The sequence below is a fragment of the Anopheles stephensi genome, chromosome 3 (genome assembly GCF_013141755.1).
Source record: "Anopheles stephensi strain Indian chromosome 3, UCI_ANSTEP_V1.0, whole genome shotgun sequence".
NCBI lineage: Eukaryota > Metazoa > Arthropoda > Insecta > Diptera > Culicidae > Anopheles > Anopheles stephensi.
In genome coordinates this window covers 30,271,432-30,283,895 of record NC_050203.1, presented here as the reverse complement: position 1 = coordinate 30,283,895, position 12,464 = coordinate 30,271,432, and the positions used below count along the sequence as shown (strand labels likewise).

The window sequence follows — 12,464 nt, the reverse complement described above, 5'->3', positions numbered from 1 at the left end:
TATGCGATAAGATGCCTAAACTCCATCGTCTATAGGTAGACGAGTGGTAGATGAGTTCAGCAGTTGGTAGAGATGGTGGCTACCAGGATACGATCGTGCCTTTATCTTTCAAGATGCTTTATCTACTAAAAACGCTTCCTTTTCTAAGTGAATTCGTCCACCTTGTCTTCAAAGAAACCTCATCTACCACAGTCCACATCTACTGAGAGACCAGATAGTCCTGGAGGCTTCGTCTACTAAGGGTCCTTGGAGTTGAACAGGATCCATAGGGTTCCTTACTCCACATTATTCCCGTCACAGGATCTCCCCAAGGGTGGATTTACCACTGTCTGTGTATGGTATTTTATTTATTTATTTTTTATCCCTAAATTTGTACCAGCAGAACGCTTATAAAACATATCTCTCCTCGTAGCAGCATTATTTGAACAGCTGAAAAAGATTTTTTTTAAAAGTTTGCCACCCATCAGCGAAAAGACAGCCTTCCCCGAAGCTTCGGAATCGTTCGACACCACACCATAAACGGACAGTGTTGTTTACATGTCAAACCATCAGCAACATTATGTCATGGCAGCTTTTCCTTATTTCCCTGGAGGAAAATATTCGAGGAGCAAAGCCGAACCGTGCGCGAAGCGGGCACTGTGAGTAGCCGAAGTTTTCCTCCGACCGACAAAGCACCGACCGTGGAAGGTAAGGAGGGCGGAGGCCGGTGGGAGCGTAGGCGAAGGCCGGGGTGGAAATCGTGATGAGAGGGCAACATCGGAAAATCGGCATCCGATGCCGATGGTTTGTGTGACGTTTTTCCTGCTTTCTCCCGAGCGCAAACCCAGCACGCAAGGATGTGAAGGAAAATTCTCTCACACAAAAGGAAACGTCGCCGTCGTTGTTCCATGGACGCAGCAGCTTTTCCGTGATGCAAAATAGTGACGGTGTGGAAGTGGAAAGTGATTGCGAAAAAAAGGCTAGCAATTTGCTAGATCTACTCAGAACCGAAGTCGTTTACAGTTGGAAGTGAAATCGAACGTGTATACAGAGTAGCCCGTAGCAGGGCAGAAAGATATCGGCAGGCCCGCTACAAAGCAGCACACCGTTTGTGAGGAAAAGTGTGTCCAATGACTGCCATCGCCATTAGTACGAATTGTGTTGACGGTTCCCCAGAAAGAAGGGAACGTTCCAGCATCGTAATCGGTGGTTGATGCACTAAATGCGAGAGAGCGCACACAGCCTTTGTAGATACGTACAACCACACAAACTAAAGTGCTAATAGAATGGAAGATCCATTTTTCGTGGTGAAAGAGTAAGTTCCTGTCACAATACGATACGGTACACCTGGGGGCCTGGGGTAGGAAAAACTCCGGCCCCGGAATTCTCTGCATCGCGAATTTAGTATTGATCGCGTGTGGAAGCAGCGCAGTGGATTATACCTGTTCCTTGTCCCGCACCACACTATCGAAGCATGCCAGTCGGCTGTATCCCCAAACGACCGATGATGCTGTAACCGCTGCTTGTGAAGTAGCAAAATGTGTTTTTAGGAACCAGGGACCACATCGTAGTAGGCTGCCTGTAGTGTAACTCCTCCCGTCCAGGGGGGTGGGATTTAATTCCAAACGCATCCCTCCAGCAGTTACCGTCCGTATGGTAACGAACAAACTTCCCTTTTCTCCTTACCGATTTAACGCCGCAGTGAAGCAAAAGCAAAAAAACGGAATCAACAGTGAGAAAACGCCAACGTCCGCTGAGTGTGTTTGTATGTGCATGCGGTTCCTAATTTAAGCTTTATTTCGCCAAAAACCAAAATGATGGACTGTTTGCAGAACAGGATGGTGATAAAGTCGGGCAAACAGGCCACATGGTTGTCGCGCGTAACGGTGACGAAATTGGGACGTTAGTTTGTTTTTACTTTCACAACACCACCAACATCACCTCCGCGTTTGCTCCGGGCGATTACAGGTTGGGGTTGCAGCGCCAGGCACGGACACAGTTGCCGTTACCGTCGCGCAAGAAACCCTCCTGGCAGAAGCATTTGTCAACGCACGGCTGCTTGCACGGTTTGTTCCATTCCTCACCGTTGCTGCACGTGCGCTCGCAAGCAGTACCGCATCGCTGGTAGATCTCGTTCTCACCGCACTTGTTCGCGTTGGCTGCAGAGAGACGGGACGGCAAGTTAAACCACGGCCATGGACCCCGAACCCGACCGGGTTTTTTGAGCCACACACTTACCAGACACTCCGAGGAAGGCGAAGATCGCGACGATGAGCAGGGCGAAGATGGCGCGCATTTTGAAGGACGTTTGAAATTGGCTTCTTTTGGCAACCGAATGGAACAGACTAGGTTTCTCACCGGTCTGGCGGTCGTATTATATCGTCCCGGAGACAGCTGGCCACGGTTTGCACAGCTGCTGGCACCAACCTTACACTCGGGGATCGAATCTCGAACGAATTCGATCGTTCGGTGGGTGTACGTGGCGATTTCTTGCGCCAGTGGTTCTAGAGAACACGGTGCTAGTTTGGCCTTTCGCAAGTTTGCCTTTTTGTTTCACGTTATTTTACTAGCAGAATACATACGATCTGATACTAACCTATGCTACCCTATTAATCATTTTGGGGGAAAAACCCCCGTAAGCACTAATCACCACTAAGAACGCTGTCCATGCGTGTAGAAAGCCATCAAGGTGAGTCAATCAATTCGGATGGAGAAGGCTGAAGGAAAATGGAAGATTTTTTTTTATTCGAAAAAACAAAACGAAAAATGTGCCGGTTGATACATGTGTGTCATTTTACAGCGAATTGTTTGTACAGTTTGGGGTTTCCACCATTCCACCTTAAACAATCATTACAGCGAGACACAACAGAGTATAGTGCGGCGAACGCACTTGACTAGCTGTTGGCAATCGGCGGAATTTCTAGATTTGTTCCAGCAGGGAATTTGCCTTTCCGCGAACTCTTCGCACAAAACCATGGCTTGACGCAGGCGTTATCCTCCCGCCGAAAGTAGCCGGGCTTGCAGAAACATCCCGAAACGCACATGATCGTACAGTTTTCCAACGGTGCTCCCAGGTTCGTGCAGTTGCGGCGGCACGGAGACGCACAGTTGTAGTACTCCTCATTAGCTTCGGTACATTCTGTGGCCGGCGGATAAAAGGATAACATGAGATGATTTGTTTGTACTATTAAAAATGGATCGAAAGGGTTTACCTTCACCATGGCCGAATGTCAGCATGAGCGCTGTCAGTAGCACAATCACTGAGATGCTTCGTAGCATCATTGTTCCCCGTTCTACTGATGATAGTTGCCGATACCACCCAACTAAACATCGCCCAGGTTAGAGGCTCCTGCTTTATAGGCTTCGAAAAGTGGGTCACAAATGGGATGCAGCTTGATGGGAGCGATGCATTCGATTTCGAAAGATTGTCAACATAAAAACAGCCTGCAGCGCAGCAACATACAACATAAACATATTGCGGCACAATGCAAGCGGATCCGATGAGCGATGTTGAAACATCTCCCATCCACTAGTATTACATTCGATAAATTATACTATTTTGTATAACCGTTAAATTAATCCTCTTTTTTTACGTTATATTTCCTCTCGATTGTAGCGAAGTATTCAAAGCATTGAATAAAACCCGCGGGCTCTATATACGGTGGCGCGAGCTGAACGATGCACATGCCGGTGGTTGTTCCACCACGGCCGAAGCTGACTGGACCACAACCGAACTGAAAAACTCGCTGCGCAGCATCGAATGGGATCTGGAGGATCTGGAGGACACGATTAATATCCTTTTCCGAAATGGTCAAAACTTCTTTAACCCCTTTTTTGTTGTTCAAATTTTTGGTTCAAAGTTTTCCTTAACCATTACCACCACCATTCGCTCCGTACGCATTGTAGAGAAAAATCCGAGCAAATTTAAGATCGACAACCGGGAACTTTCCAGCCGGCGGCACTTTATCGACGCCACCCGGGATGAGGTGAAGTCGATGAAGGATCGTATGAGCATCAGCCGGAACCGGGATCAGGACATAACCGCACGCCAGCCGCTGCTCGATAACGTCGAATCGTCACCGTCGCAGCACTGCAACAGCAAAAATTACATCAACAACAACAGCATCATATCAAGCGGCGGTGTCGCGGTACTGACCGGGAACGGAACGGGCACCGGTGGACACAACGGCTCGCTAATAAACTGCCACCTGAACAATAACAGCCAGGTGGTGAACAATTTAAATCTGGCCGAAACTGGTAAGCATCTGATCAGTTCGGCCGGCGCCGCGATGGCTTCGTCGAGGCACAGCGGGGCAAAGTACTCCAAGCTGGAGAACAATCTGGACGACAGCCCGAGCCACTACGTACCATCGTCGTCTGGCGGTGCGGTACTCGATGCCGGCTCGAGCCGGTTCGTGGAGGATACGTTGGCAACGCAGCACCGGATTTTGGTGGGGCAGGACGAGCAGCTGGACATTATAAGCGATTCGATCGGGACGCTTAAAACGGTTTCCCGCCAGATTGGCATCGAGCTGGATGAACAGGCTGTGTAAGAAGAACTCGGCGGGGGGGGATAGGGTTGCTAGACCGGATGGAGGTTTAGTTTGGAAAAGACTTTTTGAGTAAAACCGTTTTTTTTTCTCCGTTTTTTGTTTTGTTTTCGAAACAGAATGCTAGACGAGTTTGGCAATGAGCTGGAGCAAACGGATTCGAAGCTGGACGCAACCATGAAAAAGGTGGCGAAGGTATTACACATGTCCAACGGTAAGAAAGCGTTTGTCCCTGGAACTAGTTATTGCCTGCTTTGGCTAACTTCCCATTTGCTTCTTTATCCCCACCAACAGATCGACGACAGTGGACGGCAATCGTAGTTCTATCGATAGCACTGGTAGTTGTGATAATTATTTACATCATTCTCTAATCCACGTGTCTACCTATATGTATATCTACGCGAACAGAAGGGGGAAAAACACTTATTCCGGGTACGTGGAGACGTGAGTTTTTTATAGTTTATTATTTTCTTAACGACGTAGTAGGAAAAAAAGGTGTAAAAGTGCGGTGCACACGATCGTCGGAAAGCAAAACCAAAAAGAAAACCCCTTATTAATATTTTAAATTATGTGTTCATTTCGTGGTTCGCGGTTTTTCAAACGATTCTCATGGTGATGTTAATTTAAGTCCCCCAAATGTAGTCCAATTCTTTGCGTTACTATAGTTTAAACCAATTACCTTACACTCCATCTATTTTTTTTTTTTTGGCTCGTGTCTATTCAAACCGCGTTCAAATAATTTAAGTTCATGCCAAGCGGTTTTTTTGTAGCATAAGAGTAACAAAAGCCATTGTAAATATCGTACTCTCATTACGTTCGAGATCCGACTCGACACATTCAACAGTCCGGACTAATTTAGCATTTTTTTGTATAACCTAACAACAGTTCGTGTTGAATAATTAAATTGCACTGTCTGTATCCCTGTACCTCCTGTATCTTCTTCGTCCTAAAAAAATGGTATCAACGTCGAATATCATTCCTTGTTTTCCACCGAGAAGATAAGGATTCCTTTCTAGTCATAGACGCGGCTCCAAATATACATGTGCGGGTTTCCCAGACCAGTTTAAAATTGTAACACTGTATGTTAACAGTATGCAACGCTAATCCGACATCGTGTTACAATGTTGAACTGGCCTGAGCAACCCTGGCTGATGGGTGGAAGAGATAGTTTACTAACATTTACAACCCTTAAACGTTCCAAATCGGTTACAAGACTTAAGAAATATTTATGTTGCGTAAAAAGGCAAACCAAACCAATACATAAAACAACTACAATAGTAAACCAAGGAAAAAAAGCAAACAAACTTAGACGAACAAGCAAGAGCGCGATCATCATCGCGGTCGTTTTACTAGATGATCGATGAAGCATATAAATATATATTTTTCGTAACATGTATTTTAAATAGCTCCGAATGGTATAACTACTATGTTTTGAAGCAGCCAAATTTTCCTATATTTCCAAACGTGTGTTGTGGAAAGCCGCAACATTCGAAAGCAGAAACATGTAACCCCATTGAGGAGAGTAAGGAGAGAGCAATGATACAAATGTACCGCAGTAACCTACCAGGGCTAGAGACCGGATGTGTGGAGGGCGTCTTCCTCGCGTCGTACAGGATCGTAGAAGGTTAGGGAGAATGAGGACGCTCGCTTTACTCTGGGCGAGCGGAAACAGTTCGAACAGAAAGCAGAAACACAAAGTAGAAGTGTAGTGTGGACAAGTTTTTTTTGAAATTTCCAGTAAACTATTTTTGTCGCGTAGCAGCAATTCATGATTAAAGTAAACACCTATATAAAGGAATGAAAAGCAGCATAGAATCCGTTCCCTTTGCGCAATTTCTAGTCGCGACTCGGTGATGTATCACAGTGCGTTTGCATCGAAAAAAATACCCCTCTTCCCTATTAAATCAACAAGTTAGATTTATTGTAAAATTTTTTGAATCTTAGCATTTTTGCGGAACAGGAACTTTTTAAACTTAAGCTCAACCTTCACCTCTTCGCCGGTCGGTGCCGATCCTTTTTGTCCTATTCGCTTCAACACGTCCGGTGCAACCGGTTCCGGAAAGTGTAGCTTTACCTTCCCACTGGCACCGAACGTGTCCTGAATGATGCCACGTTCCCCGCTGGACAAACTGATACCCAGCCCAACGAAAGCTTCACGATTGTTGGCCGATTTTTTAAACAGTCCCACCGCTATCAACTCGTGCTCGTTCACCACCCTTTGGATTGTACCAGTTTTCGCTTTGTGTTTGTATATTTGTAGCTCCGGTAGTATCGTTTCCGTATACCTACCGTCACGTATGATATGCGACAATCGTCCCGAAAAAGCTATTCTGCAATCGCCCGCAGCATGCGCGTCACTGTCCAGCTTCGAACCAATGATGAGCGCATTTTGGAAAGCTAAAACTGGCGTTTCAAACTCTAGCAGCGCATACACGCTTCCGTGCTGCTGTGGTTGATCGTTTGCTATTTCCTCCACGAACTCGTACTGTTGGGCATGGGAAAAGGGCGACTCGTCTGCTCCTCTAAATAGCAGGATCGTCGCCACGACCGTCTCATAGCCGCAGGTGATGTGAAATTTCGCTTTAGATTTTATAGGTCGTTTGTAGTACTTTACGCTACACAATCGCACTATTGCCGCGTACACGCAATGCACATAATTCGAAGCGCACACAATGCCACGCTCTAACGATTTCGGATCGAACTGGGTAATGCAAATGCCGGCCCGATCGCCCTGCCGAATGGTTCGATAGCTTTGCCGAAACATCTGTATCGATTTGACTTTCCGTTGCAGCTTCAGCTTCGGTATTTCAACCTCATCGTTTACGTTTAACACCCCCTGCAATACCGTCCCGGTACAGACGGTACCCTGGCCTTTGATGGCGAAGCAATGATCGACCGCAAACAGGAACGGTAGGCCCAGATTCCGTTGGGGAACGAAAGCTTTCGATTGCATTGCTTCCACCAGCTCGGAAATGTTTTCACCGGTGGTAGCGGAAATGGCCACGATGGGTGCTTCATCGAAAGCCATCTTTGAAAGAACGCCGGCAATACCCTTCCTTAGCCGATCCAACGTTTTCTTCCGCTGGCCCGGTTCGCGCAGTGTATCTATTTTGTTCAGCACCACAATCAGCTTCCGGCACGTTAGTTCGCCGATTATAAGACATTCGGCCGTCTGTGGTTGGATTCCTTTCTCCGAGTCGATCACGAGCAGCATCAGGTCGATTATCTGCGCACCTCCGATGATGGTGCGTATCAGGCTGGCATGCCCGGGACAGTCGACGAACGTGTACTGAAGCTTTGCGTACCCCTGCGCGGTACATTGCTCCCTCATACGGTCAGGCAGTTCGACCTGCAGTGCACTGAATCCGAGATCGAGCGTTATACCACGCTCCTGGGATTGTGGATTTTTATCGAAGGCGGCCGTACTGGCGATAGCACTCAGCGATTTAGCTAACGTTGTCTTGCCCGAATCCACATGGCCGAGTAGGCCGATGTTTAGGTTGAGATACATAATGATGAATCGTTTTGTAGGACGTTTCTTTTCTTCGAATATGTTTTATGTATAAAAACTGCACTTATTTCCCAAGTGCCGGACCGTTTGTTTACATTCTGTTTGTTATTGTATGGGTGGCTGTCAAAATTAGTCAAAACAAAAAAAGGATCAGTCCGTTCCTGCTAGTGATGGGCATGAGAAACTTCGGATCGGATTGATTCTTTATTTTCAATCTTTGTTGCTATGCAACTAATCAAACGTTTATTTCAACAACTCGGAAATTAGCATAATTTTAATACACATTCTAGTTTGATGATAAACAAGAATATGGCAAATTTACACTACAAAATGTCAATCCGATGGACACAATTTCCAGTCGCACACAAACAGCCCCATCCCACAGTGACTCGGCTTGAAATTTTCCTGCATTTTCTCTCTCCACCTCCCCCCTCGCCCCCTCCACTGCACGATTTGTTATGACAACGAAATCGGTGTATTTTTTTCGGTTAGTGACATTTGTGTTGAAAAAAGGAGAAAGTATCGCGCCCACAAAGGCGTGTGGGGCTCGCGATATCCTTATCACGAATTGCAAAAACTACGCACCGACGTCTTGGCCTCTGGAAGGAATACGTGTGAAACAGGAGTGTGTGTGTGTGCGCGCTTAGCAAAACATGACATCACATCGGCCGCCAACCGCCTACGACGACGTCCACGACGATTGATACGGTACGTTCCCCGGTGGGGCGACGACAAGAAGCAAGCGGCGAATGGTGGTTGTGTAGAAAACGACGGGAAAAGTGAGGAGAAATCTACCACCCAGAAAGGCGCACTGTTGTGGGTGGTGTGCACCTTTGTGCTCAAATACTCGAGAAAACACCGTACGAACCACCAAAGGGCGGCCAGCCTTTTTGCACAGCGAGTACTTGTTGCTGGCCCCTATTGTTTTCGTTTGTGACGTGGCTGTACTAACCGGGGCAAGGAATGCCCAACGGGACGAATGTAGACTGGTCCAGGTGAGTGGCGCTGAATGTGACAAAACGAAGGAAACAACACGGAATATGTTTATCCTTTCCTTTTAAATCCACTTTCCAGATATGGGCTCGGTAGCGATGATTCATCACCAACCGAACGGAACCGTGCACAGGGACGGACCGGTGGTGGCAGTGGTGGATTTGTGGATTTGGGCAATGAGTACGACTACGGTGCCGGAGGACATCATGCGTCCGGGCGGGATGAAATCTTTGCCGAAGATCAGGGCGATAAGCCGTGGTGGCGAAGCAACTTCTTCATCTCGCAACCGGTGCTGTTTGGTACGTGGGACGGTGTGTTTACCTCCTGCCTGATCAACATCTTCGGCGTGATCGTGTTCCTGCGTTCCGGGTGGATCGTAGCCGAGGCGGGTATCATGAACGCCATTCTGATCGTGTTCTGTGCGGTGGGCATTGCGCTTGTGTCCGTCCTGTCGGCCGTCGGCATCTGTGAGCGGTGCCGGGTGGAAAGTGGTGGCGTGTACTTCCTCATTGCCCACACGCTCGGTTCCCGGTTCGGTGGATCGCTCGGGCTGCTCTACTGCTTCGGGCAGGCCGTGGGCTGTGCGCTGAATGTGCTCGGTTTCGGTGAATCGATTGCGGGGCTGGTCGGGCTGGAAGGTAACCAGTGGGCGATCCGTGGCTTTGCCATCGCGGCCGTCCTTCTGCTCGGGGTCATCAATGTGGCCGGTGTGAAGTGGGTGGTAAAGCTGCAGTTTGCACTGCTGATTGTGATTCTGATGTCCGCACTCGACTTCATGGTTGGCAGCTTTATTGGTGAAGCGCCCGAACATGGGTTCGATGGCTGGGGATCGGGCAATATGGGATTGAATCTGTGGTCGGCCTACACGGACGGCACGTCGTGGTTTACCGTGTTCGGTGTGTTCTTCCCGACGATCACGGGCATCCTGTCGGGCATTAACATGAGCGGTGATTTGCGTGCACCCTCGACGGACATTCCAAACGGTACGCTGGCCGCGCTCAGCACATCGACGTTCCTGTACATGGTGTTTATACTGTTCCTCGGTGCAACGTGCCAGCGCAGCCATCTGCTGACGGACTACCAGATTGCGGTGAAAGTGTCGGCGGTCGAGTTCCTGCTGCTGGCCGGCATCTACGTGTCGAGCATGTCCTCCTGCCTGGGTGCGATGTACGGCACACCGCGCGTACTGCAAAGCATTGCCAACGAAAACGTTATTCCCGGCATCGGCAAGCTGGGAAAGGGACGTGGCCCGAACAAGGTACCGCTGTACGCGATGGCCGTAGTGGCAGGCGTTACGACTACGTTCATCATTATCGGTGATATTAATACGCTGGCCCCGATCGTCACGATGCCGTTCCTGCTGACGTACGCCTGCATCGACTACTCGTACTTTGCACTGGCGCAAACGTTCGACATACAAAACAATCGTGAGGAGCGGTTCCGGATACAGGCGCAGAGTCCGCTGTACGAAACCAGAAACTACGGTGCGACCGGAGATTACACTGAAAATAACGATCTGGATCAGCTGTTCCCCGAGCGAACGAGACACAAAAATCTCGGAGTAAGTACTTGGCAGTGTGCGGTTTGCTAACTGACGTCCAACTAACCGATGTTTCTCTGCTGTGTAGACGCCATCCAACTCACCGCAACACGTGCCTTCAAATGGCGCCACGAGCGCCGCGCGATCACAGCAACCAAATGGAGTACCTCACAGCGCATCGGTTACCAGCGCGGATTCGGAAGTGGTTTTCCGGGACGGCACCAACAGTGCAAACAATGCCAACTCCCTGAGCGAAGCGGACGATGAACCGATCGCACCGATTCGACCACCGATCCATTCCAAGACGAAAAATTGGTACTCTGGCTTCTGCAATCGATGGGCCTCTCTGCTAGGCGTAAGTATCCGACGGATCAAACGGTTGCCAAGCAGCGTCTTACAACGCTTACTTTGATCCCTTTTTCTCCCTGCAGGCTGGTGTGAAGATACTCGTAATGATGCTAGTGAGCTGGGTGTACGCACTGATTTGCATTGGAACCGTGTTTATTGTGTGGTTCTACGTCGGTACAGCAAACCCGGCTGTGAAACCGGGCCTAGCTCATGAGTTCCGCTTCTTTGTCTGGTTGAAGAATGTCGTTTTCCGGTGCTTTGGGTAAGTCGTTTACTACTTTAAACTTTTTGCAATCACACACTTATGACGGTCTGTTACTGTGTTTTAGAAAACGTGTGCACGATTATGAACAGGTCGTAGTTACCCAAACGTGTCCCAACGTGAACCTTGCCTCTGCTCAGCTGAACGAAGAAAATGAGGACTTTGCCTCGCGGCGCCGATACCATCAGACTGCGGTCGTTCAGGGCCGGTATGTGGATGAAGTGTGAATAGTTAGTCACGAGAGGGAGGTGAAGAAAAAACCAAACCAAGAGACGGTCCTCCGCCCAATACTAGCCACAGACTATGTACCCGCCCTACTAAACGATGTTCAGAAACCGTTCGTTACTTGTGTAACCCGCCGGTATCATAATCGATCGCCAAAGTGTATGGAAAAAAAAGGTGAGTCGTTGTAGAGTGCTCGCACACACGCAAAAAATAAGATATATGTGAAACATATTTAGACCAGACCGTAACAAAAAAAAAAAACACGATCGTAACAAGCAATATCGGAGCATTACACATCAAAAGAAGAAGAAATGGTCCAAAAAATGATGGATAAAAAATCGGACAGCGTCTCGATTACGGGGCAGAGAAAGAGTATTGTTTTCATAATCGTCTGAACCACAAACAAGTAGTATAGGATCAAAATGAAATTATGTAAATATGAAGGTCAGGTTCCCTCCTTCCTATTTTTGTGTTGCCAGAAGCTTACGGGGCGCGTAGCAATAAGAAGTGTAAATTGATTTTTCCCCGTGTTTTTTTTTTAAATAATGTATTCCAGTTTATTTATTAACGTACACTCGACGCCCCCAACTAATTTTCGGGCACACTAATTCTCACGATGCTGTATTGAAATTGCTGTCCTTTACATGAAAGGCAGACCGGAGAGATTACCAAAATGTTGTCGCTTGTATAGCAGCGCTTTCTTCCCTTTCTGTTTCTGTTGGACAATGGACCCCTTTCATTGTTTTTGCGCTAATGATTGATAGACTGCTTTAATTTAACCTAACATCCCGAGCGCGCGTACGGAACCAATCTTAGATAAGTAGCATTAATTAATATATACACATATACATTTCGTTTGGAGAAGATAGAGGCAGCGAGAACAATAAATATGCAAGTGATTCCTTTTTTATTGTTTTGTGAAGAAAGTAAACCGACATCCTCGTCACATACCAATCGGGATGAACTAATGCTGTGTAAAAAAAAAATCATAAATACAACTGATAATATTAAACTAACTGTAATTCTTGGTTCGGAAGTTGCTTTTTATTGCAATGC

General features: G+C 47.6%; 5 protein-coding genes across 6 annotated transcripts; 2 read left to right on the top strand and 3 right to left on the bottom strand.

Moving 5' to 3' along the window:
• Positions 1–550: 550 nt before the first annotated feature.
• On the top strand, positions 551–6,344 carry LOC118509451 (syntaxin-6). 2 transcript variants are annotated; one of them, XM_036050070.1, is made up of 5 exons: positions 551–687; positions 3,596–3,771; positions 3,863–4,528; positions 4,649–4,743; positions 4,824–6,344. In XM_036050070.1, the coding sequence occupies exons 2-5, from the start codon at positions 3,740–3,742 to the stop codon at positions 4,898–4,900; spliced, it is 870 nt and encodes a 289-aa protein (XP_035905963.1). In that variant the 5' UTR covers positions 551–687; positions 3,596–3,739; the 3' UTR covers positions 4,901–6,344. The 2 variants fall into 2 exon arrangements, with proteins under 2 accessions (XP_035905963.1, XP_035905962.1); XM_036050069.1 differs by lacking the exon at positions 551–687 and adding an exon at positions 721–1,294 and having other exon boundaries at positions 3,877–4,528.
• On the bottom strand, positions 1,738–2,365 carry LOC118509457 (chymotrypsin inhibitor-like). The gene is made up of 2 exons (XM_036050077.1): positions 2,218–2,365; positions 1,738–2,138 (listed from the first exon to the last, which is right to left on the bottom strand). The coding sequence occupies exons 1-2, from the start codon at positions 2,273–2,275 to the stop codon at positions 1,942–1,944; spliced, it is 255 nt and encodes an 84-aa protein (XP_035905970.1). The 5' UTR covers positions 2,276–2,365; the 3' UTR covers positions 1,738–1,941.
• On the bottom strand, positions 2,508–3,290 carry LOC118509456 (chymotrypsin inhibitor Ani s 6-like). Its single transcript, XM_036050076.1, has 2 exons — positions 3,192–3,290; positions 2,508–3,118 (listed from the first exon to the last, which is right to left on the bottom strand). Exons 1-2 carry the CDS (start codon positions 3,259–3,261, stop codon positions 2,874–2,876), a joined length of 315 nt encoding a protein of 104 aa, XP_035905969.1. The 5' UTR covers positions 3,262–3,290; the 3' UTR covers positions 2,508–2,873.
• Positions 6,345–6,421: 77 nt separating the features above from the next.
• LOC118509450 (selenocysteine-specific elongation factor) lies at positions 6,422–8,160 on the bottom strand. The gene has a single exon (XM_036050068.1). The coding sequence runs from the start codon at positions 8,038–8,040 to the stop codon at positions 6,448–6,450; it is 1,593 nt and encodes a 530-aa protein (XP_035905961.1). The 5' UTR covers positions 8,041–8,160; the 3' UTR covers positions 6,422–6,447.
• A 331-nt stretch (positions 8,161–8,491) lies between these two features.
• On the top strand, positions 8,492–12,424 carry LOC118509449 (solute carrier family 12 member 8). The gene is made up of 5 exons (XM_036050067.1): positions 8,492–9,035; positions 9,115–10,594; positions 10,662–10,928; positions 11,005–11,183; positions 11,251–12,424. Exons 1-5 carry the CDS (start codon positions 9,004–9,006, stop codon positions 11,408–11,410), a joined length of 2,118 nt encoding a protein of 705 aa, XP_035905960.1. The 5' UTR covers positions 8,492–9,003; the 3' UTR covers positions 11,411–12,424.
• Positions 12,425–12,464: the final 40 nt, after the last annotated feature.